Source organism: Urocitellus parryii, chromosome 3, assembly GCF_045843805.1.
Source record: "Urocitellus parryii isolate mUroPar1 chromosome 3, mUroPar1.hap1, whole genome shotgun sequence".
Lineage (NCBI taxonomy): Eukaryota > Metazoa > Chordata > Mammalia > Rodentia > Sciuridae > Urocitellus > Urocitellus parryii.
Genome location: NC_135533.1, coordinates 199,122,768 through 199,137,692, shown reverse-complemented (window position 1 = coordinate 199,137,692; position 14,925 = coordinate 199,122,768). Strand labels below are relative to the sequence as shown.

At 38.6% G+C, this 14,925-nt stretch overlaps 1 protein-coding gene across 3 annotated transcripts in view; it reads left to right on the top strand.

Annotated features, from left to right (window-relative positions):
* Positions 1–14,925, top strand: part of Ano10 (anoctamin 10) — a 180,295-nt gene that overhangs the window by 125,113 nt on the left and 40,257 nt on the right. For all 3 annotated transcript variants that reach the window (XM_026408071.2, XM_026408072.2, XM_077795673.1), the window contains exon 12: positions 736–852. In XM_026408071.2, the coding sequence (XP_026263856.1) occupies positions 736–852 (117 nt within the window). The remainder of the gene's footprint in view (positions 1–735; positions 853–14,925) is intronic.

Sequence of the window (14,925 nt, the reverse complement as noted above, 5' to 3'; positions counted from 1 at the left end):
AAGAGCACGGTTGCCAATGGAAGCAATATCTTTGGGTTAATTTTAAATCTCACGTCATTATATAATAGAGAACTGGTCATGATGATAGTGTAGAAAGGAAACATACTAACCAGGTTTTAGATTTTCTATATTTTCATGGATACATGTTACATTTCTCAGTATTGATCCTAATATATGTGGAGTCAGCAGCATAAGGTTACAATCAGTTATCATCAATCATTTAATCAATATTTATGGTTATCATGTCATGAAAGAAATTGCACCAGACACTAAGGGGAGGCAGAGGGTTTAAGGCACCTTGTATCTAAGACATATGAACATTGACTGAAGCTCATCCTGTGCTGCAGCACCGAGGGATATTGTTGGGCAGAGAATGGATCAGCCTGACAAATAGTGCACATTGAAATACATTGTTAGGGCTCAGGTAGAAAAAAAGTTGTAGAAGACTTTGGAATAAACTTTATTTTTCTATAAAACATTGAGGGTGGCCTAGGATATCAATTTATGGTAAAAATTAATTTTAAAAGAATAAAGCAAAATACATCAATCATAAGAGAATGGACTACAGTGGGGTGGACTAAATATAACTGATTAGTCTTTGATACTTCACAAGCCAATACTTAAAAAGTACCTAAGGTTAATGAAAAGAATCCCATATTGGGTAGGTTCCAATTTGTTTCCTTGCACACATGAGTGAGTGTTAGCATATCAACATATGCTCTTTCTTGTTTTCAGCATGCACTCCTGGCTTTAAAGTTTATACTTGCATTTGCCATACCTGATAAACCACGACATATCCAGATGAAACTGGCCAGATTGGAATTTGAGTCCTTGGAGGCACTCAAGCAGCAGGTAAGAGCAACTGTCCTGAAAAATGAATGCCCAGTATTTTTCAGCAAATGAGAGGAAGCCTAATTCATGAGAGTCAAACGTTTTCTCTTGCATTGAATTACCAATTTAAATAAATACAGAGGACCCCAGTTTAAGATGGCATAGCCAAACCAAAATCCTAATAATGTGAGCAACAAATAGGTTTGAAGGACTAAACTAAGCAAATTAAAAGATTCAAGCAATGTTAAATAAAGACTAGAACTAGCATTCAACCAAAGTACAAGACAGAGAATTCAGAGAATCACCCTGGGGCTGCTCCCTACAGTTTCTATAGAGAAATCTGCTCAATAAAGAAATCTTAGGGAAGGAGAAGTGAGTAAATAGAATTCTAAATAATATCCTGCGGAGAATGAGAAAGAATGAAAATGTGTGGGTAGAAGCAGCAAAAATTGCCATGAAAGGAGGAACTGCTTTTCCATTTTTTCCACATTCCACCAGATAACAGAGAGAGAACCAAAAAGCAGTCATGCTGGAACTCACATTTGGGTGACTTTTCTGCTTGTAATAAGGAGACAGAAAATTCCTGGATGCCCAGAGCTAGTTATCTCTGGTAAGACATCGGGATTTAAGTACCAGAATCTATAAGGCAGTATCTTCAAAGGAGACTAGTCTATGTCTAGGACATCTTGGACAACAGTCTTGTCAGCCTTTTACCACTTTGCACAGGATTTTTTGTTTTGTTTTGTATGTTTGGAGAATTGAATGGGGAAAATATATAAAGAGGACCCGCACTAGCTGTCCCTCTTACAGAAGCAAGGAGGTCAAAGATAGCACAAAGATAGACAGGAGATTCCCACGTTAAAGTACTATATGTCCCTGATTAGGTGGGGTCTCCCCAGAAGAGGGAGAGCCTGGCCCTGGACAGAGCTATGCTCATGTTGATCACATAGAAGAGGAGAAGATCAAGGGACCTGTGCTCCTGAGACTTAGGCAAGGTCACTTTTGGCACATGGGCTAGCCAGTGTGTTCACATCTTAAACCCAAACCCAGCATCTTGCTCCATGGTGGAACCTGAAGCATTCACAGACTTGGCAAGAGGCACGTTTTCTCCACTGGTTCCCAGCCTTGTTCTGGAGATGCTTACCACGGCAGCAGAGGAGAGGAAGAACTAAGAAACCCAGAAGTAACCTGAACTAGGCAAGTTCGTCATTACTAGAAAACTAGAAGATTATGTATCTAAAGGTCACAAGATAAAGTATTTAAAATAATAGGAAAATTTGGTAAGGAAGGTTATAAAGTTTATATAAACTCATTTGTTTCCACTCATAAGAAATAATAACCAAGGGCTGGGGAATGTGGCTCAAGCGGTAGCGCACTCGCCTGGCATGCGTGCGGCCCGGGTTCGATCCTCAGCACCACATACAAACAAAGATGTTGTGTCCGCCTAGAACTAAAAAATAAATATTAAAAAAATTCTCTGTCTCTCTCTCCTCTTTCTATCTTTAAAAAAAAAAGAAATAATAACCAATAAAACATATTATCAAAGGAAAATTCTCATTTACAAAAGAAACCAAACATAAAACCTTTAGGTGATAATTTATGAACATAATGATCTAAATTAAGAATATTTTTAGGGCTGGGCTTGTGGCTTGGTGGTAGAGCTCTTGCCTAGTGTGTATGAAGCCCTGGGTTCAATTCTCAGCGCCACATATAAATAAATAAAATAAAGATCCATTGACAACTAAAAAATATATTTTTTTTAAAAAAGAATATTTTTAAAACTCTCCTGAGATTAAGAAAAAAAATTCAATCTGTGAAAATGAAATGACAGGCCAGGAGCAATGGCTCTCACCCACCTCCCAGCAATTCAGGAAGCTGAGAAGGAGTATTGCAAGTTTAAGGTGAGCCTGGGCAGCTTGTGAGACTCTGTCTTAAAAATACATACATATATAAATAAGTAAATTTTAAAAATAAATGCAGTGCCAATTCAAATATGTAGAAATAAACATTTGAAAACAGCAAGAATACTTCCAAAAATGAAGAAAAAGTCCCAAGCTCTGTCAAATAGTAAAGCATTATGAATAATACAGTAATCATAATAAATACATTTTTAATATGGGTATAAATGAATAGATCAATAAAATATAGCAGAATTCCTAAGTGGACCCAAATAAAACTTGGAATTTAGTTGATATTAAAAGTGACAAATATGTTAGTGGAAAAAAGAAGATATTATGTGGTTTGAGACAAAGAGCTGTTTTGGAAAATCATTGCATTTTATTTGTTTTATTACTTATGAATCCCCTTCCTCCAGCCTCAGATACAGATGGTTGAAGGATTCAAATAGAAAAACTTGAACCATAAAAAGTATATTAAAAAGCCTAGGGATATCTTCCAATGGGAGGTGCTTTCCTAATTAGAACCCCAAACCCAAATCTTAAAGAACAATTTAAAGCTTCTATATGACCAAAAAAAAAAAAAATGAACTCAAAGGAATTGGACAAACTGGGAAAATATTTGCATATGTCAAAAAGGCTTACTATCTTTAGTTTAAAAAAAAGTCTCTACAAACTGAATCTGGTAATTAAAGGGTAAAGAATGTAGAAATGCTTAACCTCATTCAAAATTAAAGAAATGTAAATTCACACACCAGTGAAATGCCACATTCTGTTCTATTAGGAAATGTTGTTGATAACCCACTGTCATTGGATATAAGAAATGGACATTCTTTTATGTACTGTTGGCAGAGGTGTAAATTGCTTCAGCCTTTCTCGAATGCAGTTGAATCATGATATGAATTATTCTGCAACACAGAAATGATTCTTGCTAAGGTTATGGTTGTATCTGCAGTGTATCAAAATATAGTTGCAGAGACATTTTTATTAGCAGAAATCTGGAGACAACAAATTCTTCAGGGAGTGTCTAATTAAATAAATGATAGTGTATTCATATAATAAAACCATGATCCTATCTTAAAAGAAATTTGTGCTGGTGTGTGTATGTGCATTTGTACACGCATGCACACACACACATATACACTGGCTGTAAGTAGAAAAAACAAGACACAGAAATACAATAGCCTTTGAGTCAAATTACAAAGGGAAAAAGGTAAGCAAAGAAAAAGGAATGACTACTGATAGATGCATTTGTTTTTCTTGAAAGAGCTCACAGCAAACTCCATATGGTAGGTACCTTTGAGGAGAGTGATTAGATTTTCCTTTCCATATACAGTTTGAATTTTCTGACTATGCATGTCTTACTTTTTTGAAGTCAAAAGTAATTCTCAGTGGGAGGGGTCTTATTTGCCATTTGTTATCAGTACACTTTTCGGCACTTAAAAGGTTAATGTAAGTAAATAGGGAATGATCCTCATGTTGGTGATTTGAATAATTCCTTAAGCCATTTTTTGGACACATGTGGGCACATGTGAGCACATCCTCCACTTTCCCTTCTCCTTCCTCCTCTATTCCCTGCCCCACATTCATGGTAAGCCCTTTTTCCCCCTTAGAAAAAGTACACATCAGGTGAAATAGAATAAACTTTATTTTAACATCAAATAAAATTTTTACGTTAAGTTTATGGCTATGAATCAAGTATGGAGACCAAATAGCAATATGAGGCAAATGAGGTTTGTTTGTAAATTCCTCTGTAAACCTCTCAGTTAAGGTCAGAGAGACACCAAGACAGGAGGACAGACCCATGGGCTGGGAATTTCAAGTGTTTTAAAGTATCTGCTCTGCATTTGTTTGAAGGAGAGACAGAGTGAGGGCCAGAAAAATAGGATGGACAGAGAAGGGTAGGCAGAGTGTAGTGCCTCCAAACAGCCATGCTCCTTCGACTTTGGTAGGAACATATGGGTGCAGACAGTTTTGGGGCCTGGGTTTTCAGATGTTTGGTTTATTATACATGTACTGTTTCCTAAGATGTTAACTGCCTAAGGATGCCCCGGTGTCCTGCTGGCCATCCCTGGCCACCTCTCCTTTCTTGATGGCCCTTGTTCCACTTTTCAGAAGAAAGGAGCACCTCCCTTCTATAATGAGCCTTACCCTTTGCCTGGATCCCAGTATGAAAACCTCCCAGGTGACAGAACCTTTTAAAATGGAGATGTTAGAGGCTAAGCTGAGTTCAGTAAAGCACCCGCCCCAATCACCAAAGCCAAATCCTTCTCTTTAAGAGATGCATCTCTTCAGTGTATCCAAAAAGTTATGTTCAGCAGTTGTAAGAATATTTATTTTTAACACAGAGAGAGATGTATGTCACATAAAATTTTAAAAGCTTTTAAATTTCAACTTATACTATTATAGCTAAGTATGAGAGAGTGCTTTATAAAGACTTTAAAGCAAAAAAAAAATTATTAGGATAAAATTCCTTGAAAGAAAATATGATTTCAATGAGGGGAAAAAAAGGAAAAAATTTAACTGTTAATTAAGAGCATATTTATGTATTTTTCAAATGAATGGTAATGGATTTCATATCATGACAATATCAAATATCCTTTGAATGGTTTTAAAAGTATGACTTTATAGTTTATTTTTGTGTTGATACTTATTATATGCTAGAAAATATATTTCACATCTGTTTAATTTATGATGATAAATGTTAGATGTTCAGTCAGAATGGTGGTCATCAAGAATCCACACAGTATTAAATGTTGGAGAGGATGTGGAGAGAAAGGAACACTTTTACACTGTTAGTGGGATTGTAAATTAATACAACCACTATGGAAATCAATATGGTAATTCCTCAAAAGCCTGGGCATTGAACCACCATATGATCCAGCCATACCACTTCTTGGTGGTATTCTGAAGAATTAAAAGTCATCATTTTATAGTAACACATGCATACCCATGTGTATAGCAGCACAATTCAAAATAGTCAAACTATGTAATTAACCTCAGAGTCCATCAATAGATGAATGAATGAAGAAAATGGGGTATTTTATTCGGTCACAAATTAAAAAATGAAATTATGGCATTTTCAGGAAAATGGATAGAACTAGAGACATTAGGTAAAGAATAAGCCAAACTCAAAAGATCAAGTGTTGTATGAGGGAGATGGAGAGGTAAAAGGACAAGAAATGTGGGGGCATGGGTCTCAGGGAAATCAAAGAGAGATCAGTGGATAAAAGGAACCAGGGAATGGGAGGAGGGCAAGGTGGAGCGTAGTTTAGGGGGTGATATTGGCCAAGTTATAATACCATTATTATGTACAACTATAATGTACCAATAAAAAAGTAAAAATAGGAAGGAAAAAAATATGTGTTGAAAAAACTTGAGGTGTTGGTTTAAAGTTGTGTGGGAGGGTACATGTTTTAGCTTTTTTGTTGCTGTGACTAAAAGACTGACAAGAACAATTTTAGAGGAGGATTCACGGTTTCAGATGTCTCAGCCCATAGTCAGCTGGCTCCATTCCTCAGGGCTCAAGGTGAGGCAGAATATCATGGCAGAAGCGGCTCACTTGATGATCAGGAAGCAGAGAGAGATTCCATTTGCCATATAGAAAATACATACCCCAAAGGCATGCCCACCTTCAGCCACACCTTACCCACCTTCAGTTACCACTCTGTTAAATCCCATCGGGGAATTAATTTACTTATTGGGTCAAGGCTTCCTTCCATAGCCCAATCATTTCACATCTGAATGTTCTTGAAAATGCCATGATTTCATTTTTTTTACTTATGACTGAATAAAATACCGTTGTATATATGAACCCCATTTTCTCCATTCATTCATCTGTTGATGGACTCTGAGGTTGGTTACATGAGCTTTGTTTCTCCAATGATTATATTTCTGGTGACGTTTGTGGGTTATGGCAGGCAGATTCCTGGCTAGTGTGTACATGTTTAATTCAATGACAAGACAAGATCTTGCTTTGTGTTAATAAGCTTTCCCCTCAGTATTTCATGTTACCACAGCTTTATCTAAAAAGCAAAAAAAAAAAAAAATTTACTGATCTCTGTTATGATTAACATGCTTCAAGGTCATTAAATACATTTACCTGAAGGCCTGAGGCAGGGCTGTTGTTTTCTGCTGGGGTGTCAGGGTGAGTATATTTACTGTGGCCATGGCTGAGTGACATCTCCAGTCAGCTCTGAGACTCCTTCAGAAGCACTCTTCCTGACAGCGGGCAAGCCATAACTCAAAAGAAAAGTTTATTTACACTCATCTTAATTGACAAATGAAAACTGGCCAAAATTCTACCTCGAGTTACTTGAAAAGAAGAAAAAAAATCTAATAAGAGATTTTAAGTTTCTATGGAGTTTTTTCCTCCTGAGGACATAGATGTGATTCTCTGATTAACAGTCTCTTGTAAGAAAAGGTGATTTGGATGCTGATATTGCTCTTATGTTCTGGAAAGACAGAGAATCGTCAATTGGGCTTTGACTTGGTGTTATTAACCACATGCCTTCAAACAGGACATCCCTGGCTTCTTCTAAAGACAATTTTTCCCCTCAGTACTGAGGTGGGAACCCATGCTCTACCACTGATTCACACCCCAGCCTCAAGATGGTTTTTAAGCTCTCTGTGCCAAATAAAGGGCAGGAGGCCATGATGAGTACTGTGGTCAGGATCTCTCAGCATCGGACAAACCCAGGAAGAGTGCTCCTCCCTTCCTGTCTCTTCTTTTTTCTTTTCTTGTAATTATTAATCCAAGAATCAAAGTCTGGACAGAAGATGCAGTAGCAGTGGCTTCCTTCTTGCTGACCTAAGGCTTTGCCACCTTCTTGCTGATCTAAGGCTTTGTCACACGGCCCGCACTGCTGCAAGGACCCGCAGTTCGTGCTGCTATCAGGGAGAGACAAAGATTTTTCCTAGTCTCACAGCCCAGGGGGTCCAGAAGGACCAGAAGGTCAGCACCACCTCATGCTTTTCAAAGAGTGGAGCTAATTGGCAAGGCCTTTGGTTTACCTGCTGAACTGGAGCCATTTCTAGGATGTAGATTTTTTTTCTCCTTTGCTTTCGTCTGACATTTTACCATCTGCTTTGTAACTAAGTGTAGCCTCAACTAACTGGGCTGCTCCCCTGGGCCAAAAGCAGAGACAGCTTCTGCTGGGTCCCCGATCCATTTCCGGGCCCAGATTAAAAAAAAATAGAGTAACTGAAAATATATATATTTAAGAGTGCATCTCATTAATAATCTGTCCTGTCCCTGGACCTTGTGACTGTTAAGTGACTAGAAATTGATAGTAGCCTGTCAATAGAAATTGTTAATAGTTATGAATAATTATTATATTTAATTTATGCTTGAATTTTTTTTAGTTTTCAACTCAATTCCTATTTTTTGGACAAGGTATGATTGAGAAATTTAAGTCATCAGACAGTTTTTGAATAATGCTGTTTTTTGTTATTGTTTGTGTTTGGTACTGAGGATTGAACCCAAGGCTTTGTACATGCTACACAAGTGCTCTTCTCACTGAGCTGTGCCTCCAGCCCTTTTTACACTTTTTTACTTTGAGTCGGAGTCTGGCTAAGTCGCTGAGGGTGGCCTTGAACCTGTGATTCTCCTGCATCAACTCTCAAGTTGCTGGGATTACAGGTGTGTGCCACTGAGCCTGCCAAGGCTGTGTATTTTAAATGTAAAACTTTTGAAAAACACATGTATCTGGACTCTGTGCCCTGAACACACTGATTCCCTAAATCTAAGGTGGGACCCAAGAACCTACATTTTAAGAAACCCTCCCCCTTATTACATCTCTCCGCCAAACCCACCCTGCAGCAAGGAAAAGTCCTGAGTTCAGATGAGTGAGTGTGTGAGCAAGTATGCTCTGGACCAGGTTCACAAAACCTTTTTTTTTTTTCTTTATAAAGTCAAAGACTCATCCCATGGTCTTGGAAAGGCCCAGAAATCAACCTTTTAACCAGTGCATCAAATGATCCTGAGGCAGGAGCTCACGTGGAGAAGTGCCCTGTATAGTCAGCTGTTTCTCTAGCCATGGGAGGGGTGGCAATGAAAGCAATAGAGAACATGGAAGGAAATGTCCTGCAAACAGAGCTTTTTCCATTTCAAATAAGAAACTGCAGTGTTTCCAAATATAAAGGCAAATTAGATACATTTAAAGGTGAGAGGCCAACTGAGGAAAGTAAAACAGTTTGCTTTGCAAAGGGCATCTTCAAATGATCAAGCTTCAGTAGGTTGAGACCTTTAAGAAGAATTCTACATGGTAAATACCATCCTAGTGATGCCCTTTTATTTCTATTCAAATTGATTTATTCAGCTCTCAGTCATTTTAAGATCCAATTAAAAATAGAAAGGAGTCTTATCCAGGAACCATTTGTGATAACTTGATGGCCTGGAGCACAAGGACACAACATCCTAGAGCTGTCACCACTTAACCAGCCCAGGCAACCAGCCCTCCCTGAGCCAGGGAACACATCCCAGCCAAGGATCAGGGTCAGCTGCCTGGAGCCTCTGAGAAAGGTAACAGCCTCAGGAGTCAGTTAAAAGAGCAAGGATGAGGACCTTAAAAAGATATCACTATGCTTATTACAGCTCCCAGAAGCCTCAAGTCAGCTGTGGGACCCCCAAGCCTCATCAAAAGTTCTTTGTTGGGCAGGGGGACTACTAATTCAGTGGTAGAGCACTTGCCTAGCATGTGTGAGGCACTGAGTTCGATTCTCAGCACCACATAAAAAATAAATAAAATAAAGGCATTGTGTCCATCTATAACTAATAAAATATTTTTTAAAAAAGTTCTTTGTTGGGTAGGGGGAATAGCTCAGTGGTAGTGCACTTGCCTAGTGTGTGTGACTCTGGGCCCTGAGTTCAATCCCAGCACCAGAAAAAAAACAAAAAATAACAACAACAATAAAAAAAAACACATTCTCATGTTATAGGGTTAAATGTATTTTAACCATTTTCCCAACGTTTCCTAAGAGCTTCTGAACTTTTCTTCCCCTGTTTTGTGCTCTCAAGTTATGGTAGATACATGAGCATTTTTAATGGAAAGTATCAGAATTCACAGCATAGAATGAGGATGCTAAGTTGACTTGGGTAGACAATCACATAATGATCTGACAACATATAATTCACATCAAATGTTTGTGGTAGGCTATATGGGGCTCTGTACTATCTGCCTGATCTTTCTGAAAATCTAAAGTTTCTAAAAACTAAAGTTTAAAAAACAATGAAATTTTGAATCTGAAAAAAAGAGTTAGCTTCTAAGAAAGCCAGTGTCCAGCAATGCCAGAGCCACAGACTTTGGGGACAGGATGGTTCTCAGGGTCTAAAGTTAGGTCTGGGTCCAGTAGGCTGGAGGTAAAGGGAAGCTAGAATTGACACTGTTTTCAGAGTTTGGGTGGCCATCTGATCCAGTGCCCCCACCCCACCCCAACCCACCCCACCCCAATTCTTCCTGTACCGGCAGCTTGTTCACAATCCTCTGCAGCCACTGAGCAGGTGACATGACCTTTCTGTGTTATAGTCTCCTTGACACTCGAATAGGGCCAAGGAAGATGGTGCCTGCCACATAAGATCAGAATGAGGCTGGAATGTGACAGTGTAAGGTGCACATGTGGAGTGCGGGGCATAGAATGCTGAGGGAGGAAGAGAATACCTCATGTGTGGACACCCTGGGTCACTTGGGGGACCCCAAGGAGTTCTAGGATAGAGTGGTACTCTAATGCCAGATGTTGAGTCAGGATTGCAACTCCGCAGAAGTAATAGTCAAGAGGGCAACAGGAGAGGGCAGTAGTAACCGGAGAGTAGAGGGTGAGAACCAGAGCCAAGGACTGTTCTAAACCTCTGCACGTGCCAGTGACTCTTCAGAGCTGTTCTCAGGGCAAGGCCTGGCAGCCTTTCACAGGCTATTCTTCACACAGTAGATCTTTCTCCAGCTGATACATGATAACCTTCTTGAAAGGAGACTGATGCTCTTAACAGTTATTGGCTCCTGTCCACCTCTTTTTAGTATCCTCTCCTGCCATTCTTCTTCTCACTTTTGGGTCTAGCAGGGCTCCCAGGCTCCCCTGCTGCTTGTAACTCTGACTACCCTTGACCTGCCCCCTGCAGTCAGCCTCCCCCATAGTGTGATGTAGGTCCTGCCCCCATTTCTGAGTGTGGCCCACTGTGTTTGGTTCTGCTTCCATCTCCTGTTTGAGTTGTGACATCCCCACCACCCAGGCGATGCCTGGCACAGCGCAAGGCCTGGTGCCCAGCAGACTCAATAAATCTTTGCTTAATCAAGGTGAGGTTGTTGACTCATACATAGTTCAGAAGCCAGTGTATTAAATAAATGATGATGATGTCCTTGGATAAAAAGCGAAGAGTGTTAGAGTAACTGCTCTAGCAAAAATTGAAGCAAGGCACATGCCTTTTTGTGATCATTGGGGAAGAGAATGCTTTCTGAGGAGTCCCACACAGCGCTTCCAGACCCCATGCCTGGCCTTGACAAAGTTCAAGTATTTTTTTTTTTTAATCAAAAAGAGTGACTGCGGTTGACATCAGTAACAATGGTAGCTTCCTAAGACCATAAAATAACCCCAAGCCAGGCCAGATGGAATTTGAAAACAGTTTGTCCTTTGTACTTGTTTTGTTAGCTAGAAAACCAGCTAACAAATTCAGGCTCCAGAGCAATCCTCTCTTACCACTGATGCACTGATGGCACATCCCCCCCCCCCATGTTGTCGGTTCCCTGGAGAAAATTTCTTTAAGGCATCTAGATATTAAATAAAACTATATCTCTTGAAAGCCTTTCTGATCTTTTTTGTCTCTCCCAGTAAAACAGTCTATGTGAGTTGCTGCTTATCTCAACTGATTTTCTAAGAAAAATTTAAAATCTGTGTATCTTAATTTTCCCCTAGATATAAGAAGCATGGCCAAATCAGAACCAGATTTGATTTTACTTGTGTAATTACTAAATAGGCCACGATATGGAATAAAATTTATCATTTTCCTAGTTGCCATGCCAGTAGATCAGAAACAGTGTGAGTGGCAGGCGTGGAGGCACCGGTCCCTTCCACCCGGAAGGCCTCCAGGTCAATGTGCTGTGGAAACTCTGGCTGTGTGCTTTGGATAGTGTTTACATGTGTCACTAAAACCTATCTGTGTTTGTAAAGAATAAAATTGCTCTAAAACAAATTATTCTAGGTGATTCAGAATGCTTAAAACTGTGTGTTTAAAAACAACAACAAAAGATATATTCCAGTAAGACATGTAAGGTCCCCAGTCTCGGATTCTGTACTTATTAACAGTTCCTTGGCCATGAGGGCTAACAGATGTAAGAGTAGCTCTTGTTTTTCCTGGCTGATTATCAACATACTCACTTTTTTACTAAATGATTTAGGATATTAAAGATTATACTGGTCAGACCAGAAGTTGTGAAGATGTGCTGTGTATAGAGCTCAGTGGTAGAGCATTCTTCTAGCTTGTACAAGGCCCTGGATTTGATCCCCAGCACTGGGAAAAAAAAAAAAAGTTATAAAGAAATATGGTGGCGGCGATGGTTGTTACCAAACCCAGGTCCATTTACTCACCACTAAAAAAGGATTTGGTGAACCAAAGACAAGTTTCTGGACTAAGGAAAAAGATTCTTTGGTAATCCAGAAAGACAGAGAAGATGCTGGAGTAGCATCCTAAAAGATAATCTTAACACAGTTGTTGTTGTTTTTCTAGCATCTTTTATCTTTAGGAGTAAATGATTGATGAAAACAAATCTTTTAAATTTGCATTTGTCTTTAGAGGGAGTAGAAAGATTAGGGAAATGTTGGGTAAATTGACCTTGTACTGCTAGTTTAAATGATTAGTGAGGGCTCTGTGCTCAGGGAGGCAGGAGCTTTATCTCACAAACTGTAACCCAAGTGCGATGTATTTAATACTTAAACATTGTTAAGATCTAAATTATGAATATTTCACCACATGCCACCTTTTATGTTATGACTGTGAACTTCATCAAGCCCAAAGATAATTTGTCTGTGACCACCCACTAGAAGCTTCCTGGGGCAGGATTACTTCAGATGAATTTATATTTGTTGAGTGAGTTTATCATTAGTTAAATATACAACATTAGGGGCAAAATTTCATCCCTTTGTACTTTTTATAGTACTAAATGTTAGTCCTTGGAATTTGAAATTATCTTCCTTGTGTTATATTTGCATATGAGATTCAGGAAGCCATTATTGAACATTTATTATGTGTAGGAAGCCACACTTTTTTTAAGGTTTGTTTATTACTATTGAACTGCTAAAATAGGAATTTTTTATTTAACATAATAACCAATATTATTTTCCATTGATTTACAGTGCTACAAGATTTCAGTGATGTGATTGAATGTTGTATCTTGCAATGATTGTAGGCCTAAGAGATTGGATTAAAAACATAGTGACCTGTGGACTAAGGAATATGGACTTTTAAAGTAATCCCTGAGAATAGCACATTTGGTTAGCTGTCTCTTTCTCCAAAGGATAGAATTAAAGAAACAAGAAATGTTTGAATTTAAGAACTCTTTGAAATACTACCTTAAAGGAAAATAATCACTTCACACTAATAATGGTTCTGCCAACATAAATGATAATATTATGGTGAACATAAGTCAAAATGAAAATACAGATGCTAAAATTCAGTAACAAATATTAATTGACTACAGTTTGCCTTCCATATTTATGGTTTCTGTACCCGCATATTCAACAAACCTAAGATTGATAATATTCATGAAAATAAATTGTGTCTTTAATAAACATATACAGACTTTTCCTCCATCATTATGTGCTGAACAATACTGTCTATTAACTATTTAGATAGCATTTACATTGTGTTAGATATTAGCTGTGATCTGGAGATGCCTTACTTTATACAGTAGGGCTAGGGCGTAGCTCAGAGGTAGAGCACTTGCCTCACATGTACATGGTCCTGGGTTCAAACCTCACTACCACACACACACATAAATATATATATATATATATATATATATATATATATATATATATATATATCATACACACACACATATACACACACACATATACACACACACATATACACATACACATATACACACACAGAGAGAGAGAAGGATGTGCATAGATTATATGTAGATGCATTGCTATTTTATGTAAGGGATTTGAGTATCTACATATTTTTGGTATCCATTGGCCCAGGTGGAAGGGTATGTGTGGCTGAAATAAAATCCCTCATACAGAGGGATGACTGTGTATTCTGTGATTGAAGTTCAGAAATAAAAACATCTCAGAAATTCTCTGCATTATATAATTGTCAAATGTTAGAGTTGAAAAATTCTAAAGAGATTATCCTGTCCTATCCCCTGATTTTATAGTGTAGGGAATAGGTCTGTACCTATTGATGTCAGTTTCTAAGAAGGTCTTCAGTGATCCATGCTTCTTGGTAAGTGTACCCTTGGGAAGTCCCTTCCCACCTTGTATCTTGGTGTTATGGTAAGCAGTAAATATAATACTGCAAAATGGTGGTATGTCTCTTCCAAGGGTTGGTTGTTTAAAACACACACACACACACACACACACACACACACACACACAATGGCTCTGCCCTTATTCCCTTGCTTTCAGGAAGCCAGCTCCATGTTGTGAGGACTCTGCAGCATCCAGAGGAGAGGCCCACATGACTAGGAACATAGCCTATTGTCAACAGCCCTGTGAGCAAACCATCATGGATACAGATTTTCTGGACCAGGAGTTTCCAGATGTTTTCTGTAAATTACCAGATAATAAATATTTTAAGCATATGTCTTATGTAGTCTCCATAACAACTATTCTGCTATGGTAGTGTAAAAATAGCCATAGGCGACATGTAAATGAAAAAGGATGGCTGTGTTCTAATAAAACTTTATTTACAAAACAGGCTTTGGGCCAGATTGGGCCTGTGGACTGTAGATTACATCCATTCCTTAGCTTTAGCCGTGCCTTCAGATGACTATTTCCTGCCTCCATCCTCACTAAGCTTCACAGAAGTTCTGAGCCTGAGCTACCCAGCTGATTCCAAATTCCTGACCCACAGAAAATGTGAGATAGCAAATGCTTTTATCAGTCCACTAAGCGTTAGAATAATTTGTTATAAAATAATAAATAATTAATGCACAAATAATCCAGGAAAGGAAGCTGGTGACTTATGAACCAAGTTTGGCTC